Source organism: Apium graveolens, chromosome 7 (genome assembly GCF_009905375.1).
Source record: "Apium graveolens cultivar Ventura chromosome 7, ASM990537v1, whole genome shotgun sequence".
NCBI classification, from domain to species: Eukaryota; Viridiplantae; Streptophyta; class Magnoliopsida; order Apiales; family Apiaceae; genus Apium; species Apium graveolens.
Window position 1 is genome coordinate 268403438 of NC_133653.1, and position 5746 is coordinate 268409183.

At 31.8% G+C, this 5746-nt stretch overlaps 1 protein-coding gene across 1 annotated transcript; it reads right to left on the reverse strand.

The window, feature by feature from the left end:
- Window positions 1–1372: 1372 nt before the first annotated feature.
- LOC141674928 (AP2/ERF and B3 domain-containing transcription factor RAV1-like) lies at window positions 1373–1831 on the reverse strand. The gene has a single exon (XM_074481627.1). The coding sequence runs from the start codon at window positions 1829–1831 to the stop codon at window positions 1373–1375; it is 459 nt and encodes a 152-aa protein (XP_074337728.1).
- Between the last annotated feature and the right edge of the window lie 3915 nt (window positions 1832–5746).

Genomic DNA, 5746 nt, shown 5'->3' on the forward strand with positions numbered 1-5746 from the left:
TCTAAGTGCTTATATAAATTACACACTTTTCTATTTAGTTATATTTCTAGTACACATGAAACTCTGAAAAAACATACTCCGTCTGTCCCTCCCATTCAATTTTATACAGTTTCGTTGTTGGGACGTCCCTCTCAATTGTATATGTTCCAAAAAATAGTAAATTTTTATAATATAAAATACAACTACACCCACTACATTCACTTTATACATTAAATATTAATCGGTCACACCATTTTACTCACCTTTCTTACTTTTCTTTGTTAATAACATTTTTTCTTAAACCTGGGTGCCACTCCCCATATATAGTAATTAATGGAATGGAGGGAGTATATTTTGGTATGAACCTGGAGGCCCAATATTCTTTGGAATAGAAAAGCCATCAACCTAAACTTAATGTTTAGGGGAGGGCAGCCCAATAACAGGCCTTATTTGATTTTTTTCAACTTCTCCCTTCTTGAGTTTTAGTTTTGTGGCCCACTTACATATTAGGTCAAGTCTTGAAACTTTAAAGCATAGTTAGGACTAATTTGAATCGAATCGGAAACTCTATGGAACTAGCTACACCTGACGATTCGTTCGTGTAGTGTATTTTTGTGTTTCGTGTTTCGTGTTTCGTGTACTGGAATGTCAAATATAAAACCGACATGTTCAGCATTCGTGTACATTCATATTCGTGTACTTTCGTTTTATATCGTGTATCTCGTGTTAGCTGAATATTAATATATATATTAAATTTAATATTAATATAAATTAAAAAACAAGATTTTTAAGTTAAATTATAAAATATATGAAATATATATATTTAGATCTCAATTCTATACAATTAAATGAAATCAAATAATATTTTAAAATTCAATATGCATACATTTATTATAATTCTACATATATTTATAAAAAATATTAAAATTTAATTATAATATTTATTTATGTCGTATACTTCGTGTCGTGTCGTGTTGTGTACTCGAATGTTAAACACAAAACCGGCACTAAATCTCGAACGTGTACTTTCATGTGCATGTACTTTCGTGTCGTGTACAAAAAATGCAAATGCAAACGCAAACACAAACACTAAATTTTTGTGTCATGTAAGTCGTGTCATGTACAAAATTAAACGAGTACTCGTATGCTTAAAACCAGTACCTGAAATTTTGGCCGATCATTACTGAATTTTGGAGAAGCAACCGGTGGAATCGATGTCCAAGTTTTATAATCTTACTTTTTATATACTTTTATTTATTCTCATTATACATGATTTTATATTTCATATTCTAAAATCTTGGATTAATACTTAAATGTATCTTAAAAGGAGTTAAAATTCAAATGTCTTCGAATAACCTGGCTCCATAATTTGTAATCCGAGTAGCTCTTATTACTAGTTCACGTTTGAGCTAATTGTTACCCCAAACAACTTAAACTCTTGAACATCTGGTGTTTGTTCAAACACTACTTCTGAACTTGATGTAGCATCCCTGTTGGCTTGCAGAGTGTACTCAACGTAGAGTTGCATTTCTGGTGCTGTTGATCGATAAAACGAGACGGTGTCTCCGACACTCAAACCTTTCTCCCTCACAAACTGGTTCCACTCACTTGTGAGTACATAACCTTGATAACTTTTCCAGAAGATAAACCGAAATCTCCAGAGCTTTCCTTCACTGTCATGCATACGCAACAACGTGCCTCTCGAGCTTGATGCATCAGGCAGTGGAAAATGCATCTTGGCTTGGAGCTTTGGAATGGCAAGGCGATGTTGTTTGATGTCGCTTAGTGACACCACTTTGTCGAAGAGCTTCACTCTTTCGGGTGGCGAAGATAGGCTTATCTCTTTAGCCATCAGCAAAGAGTGCTTGACTTCTGGATAATATTATGTAGCTTGCGAGAGCATGTAATCTTGTATCTATGTAGAATGTTTGCTTTCAAATGCTGTTGTAGCTTTCAATTTTGTGCGCGTTTGGAGATTATATAGAGAGGGAACTGGTCGTTTGGTTCACTAATTCCTGGAATCAGGTGTGAGTTTCCGCCATTTCAACCCCATACCTCATGTTTGGTTAAAAAAATAAAATTTCATACCCATTACTCAAACCGGGTTCTTGGGTATGGGGAAGGGGTATGACTGTATGAGTATCAACTTTAATTTTACTATTTTAATTTTTAATTAAGCAATTAAATATTTATGTTTATACTAAAAGAAATCTATGAACCTAAAATATATTAAAATAATAATAAAATTAATATATTTAATTAAAATAAAAATTATTAAATTAACATATTTTAAATTAAAAATATTCATTTCAGTACTTAACCACATGATATCAGATATCATACCTACCTGATAGCCATATCACTCTAATCGGATTTCGTGATTCCAACCGATACCACATCTTGAACCCAGATGCACATCATGATAGTCATTCAAACGCATGTATAATCAAGAGAAACACAAACAAAGTACATGCACTCGGGTGGGAGGGAGGAAGATTGATTAATGTGTGCTTATGTGTGTATATGAATGCATGGGTTTAACACAGACAAACTTCGAGTGCAAGAGACAAGAACAGTCGAAAGGTGGAAACCTACGAGGACTTCAATCTTTATTTACAGGAGAAACAAGGGAGAGATACACTTGGTTGTAGTCTGAGCTTTGATAAGCAGTGATTAATATCCTGACGATTTGTCATAGATTATGCTGAAACCAAGTCAAAAATCATATATTTTTCTAATGTCTTGATTGTTTGTACTGATTATGGTGAAATCGAGTCAAAAATTGTATCCTAAAAGCAAACTCTAAGAGCTTAGTTATTTGGAGTCTTAAAGTACAATATAAGTAATAAGAGGAAAAAAACTACTTCAACAGTATCCTATTAATTCCTTAAATCACTGAGATCCTAACATCTTGTTCCAAATCCTTATCTTTAAACTACCCATAGATTTCAGTCATTCAAACGCATGTATGATCAAGAGAAACACAAACAAAGTACATGCACTCGGGTGGGAGGGAGGAAGATTGATTAATGTGTGCTTATGTGTGTATATGAATGCATGGGTTTAACACAGACAAACTTCGAGTGCAAGAGACAAGAACAGTCGAAAGGTGGAAACCTACGAGGACTTCAATCTTTATTTACAGGAGAAACAAGGGAGAGATACACTTGGTTGTAGTCTGAGCTTTGATAAGCAGTGATTAATATCCTGACGATTTTTCATAGATTATGCTGAAACCAAGTCAAAAATCATATATTTTTCTAATGTCTTGATTGTTTGTACTGATTATGGTGAAATGAGTCAAAAATCCTATCCTAAAAGCAAACTCTAAGAGTTTAGTTATTTGGAGTCTAAAAGTACAATATAAGGAATAAGAGGAAAAAAACTACTCCAACAATATTCTATTAATTCCTTAAATCATTAAGATCCACTAATATATTGTTCCAAATCCTTATCTTTAGCTCTCTCGTCTTCTAACTTTTATTTTATAATATATATTTGAATGAAGTATTTTCTCTTTCTTCACATTTTGTGATAATGATACTTTTTAATAATAAAATATTATATAAGGAATATATATAGGGAATGTTGTTGGAGATGAGAGTAGATATTGATGTCTTAAATTACTAGTATCCAATATGTTAAATTTAGGGAATGAACTGAGAAGCTGGTCGAGATGCTCTTATAATTGTCTATTTAAATTCCCTCACGTAACTCCGAATACGTGTTAAATATATGATCTTATTGAGACCTTTCTCTAACACCTTAAGATTTTAGATGTTTGAGGAAAGTCTCAATAGAGGAAGGCCACAATAGGATCATATATTTCACACTCCCCTCACTCGAGATCCCATTTATGGGTCGAAGAGTGGAACATCAGCGCCCATCTTTGGGGCATTAATTGCCTTTAGTGTCCACATTAAATTGTGAGAATGTTGGGGGTGACTGGGAATCGAATCTTAGTTCTCCCGCCAGCCTAAGTTCTGATACCATGTTGAGTAATCAGCTCATCTAAAACCTTAAGGTGTTAGAGGAAGGTCCCAATAAGATCATATATTTAACAATACGATACATCATTAAATACATCATTATGCAACTATGCAAATGGTCACATAAATGAATTAAAGAAATACCAACTTCAAAGTATCTCCAACAATCTCTTAGTAGGCTCTTAAATATAATATAAACAATGTGGCTCTTAACAAGTTATGACATAGATTTTCGTGTCAACTCCAACAATACTTTTTATTTTGCCTCTTAAGTTATATTTTATTCATATTTCAAATTGTGCATGACAAATGTTTGAAATGAAACATGTGCATGTGAATATTTTATTAATTTAAAGAAGTTAAGAGGTATCAAGTGGCTTTTAAAAGAGAGAAGAGAGAAGAGAGAAGAAACTCTTAAGATTTTTAAGAACTACTGGGAGCTCGTTGGAGCTTGATTTTTGACAGCTCTTTATATTTTGGTTTAAGAGCTTGTTTGAAGAGTCGACCAGAGATAGCTCTTAAAATCGATCTTCATACTTTTGCTACTTTTATAATGAGAAAAATACTATTCTTGTCCATCTTACAAACTCAAAATACAAACGGAGCAATACATGTATGAACTGAGTTGAGTTTCTTATGTTCTGAATCACTCTTATATTCTTCTTCCTACTTGTTACTTTTAATGAAGAGATGCTGGGATAAGACTCCTGCGCCTTAGAAAAAAACATCATTCTCAATTATATTTAGTTGTGGACCTTAGAATGTCAATTCACGAAAAGAAAATTTGTTTTATGAAATGTTTGTCGAGCTAGGATATGTTGAAATTGAACATTAGAATATTTTGTTGCCTATTAAGGTCAAAAGAGTATCACCTTTGTAAATATTCCTCGTTTTCGATATTTCTACCTGATGCATTTTATCGACATTGCGGGGTGCATGCATCATGTAATAAATCTCTGTTTATGGTGTAAATTATAATAATTTTTTTTATCGAATACGTCATTAAGGATATAAACTTAAATATTGTAAGGGTGAATAATGGAACATTTATATTATTTTGACGGTTAAATTTTTGGCTAAAGATGCATATAAATTCACTTGCAATATTGAGTTTTTACGTGGACATTCTTAATTTATTGGCGGAAATAAAATATCCAAAATTTCTGAATCATGTATAAATAAATTAAAAAATAATAATATGCCGATGTTAAGGTCTCCTAAATTTATTTCGATTACATTATCCTAATTCTTTTTGTTCTGAAATAATTTTTTAATATTATGTTCCCGAATTAAAGAAAGAAAGAAAAAAAATTACTTATTTTTCTTATTCTCTCAATCATGTCGAAAGTGGGAAGAAAATTTTTGAAACAAAAAAAGTTAAGAAAACTTTTTTTCCAAATATTCACATTTTTTCCCTTTTCTTTCAAAACAATTATTCAAGAACAAGCTGAAAAATTTCTCTCAAAAAATATTTATAAAAAACAATGATTATGTACATATAGTAATTTTGAAGCCTTTTAAAATTACAAGCATATGAGATAAAATTTCTCGCACACACTAATCCATGGCTACGATTCTATTATAATTTTTTGTACAAGCTAAACTTATGTTGAAGCTAGGGCTGAGTATAAATTAAACAAAACAGATTAAAACTGTCTAATTCAAACCCACGAAGCCGAACTTTACAGTTTACTAACGGTCTGGTTCGGTTAAAAATTGACATTTTAAAAACTGATTTTTTTTTTTAATTTAGTTTCGATTTTTAGCTCGAAATTGAT

Excerpts from the sequence above, each read along its gene's own strand:
- LOC141674928 (XM_074481627.1), bottom strand. The coding sequence starts at position 1,831 with ATGGCTAAAGAGATAAGCCTATCTTCGCCACCCGAAAGAGTGAAGCTC.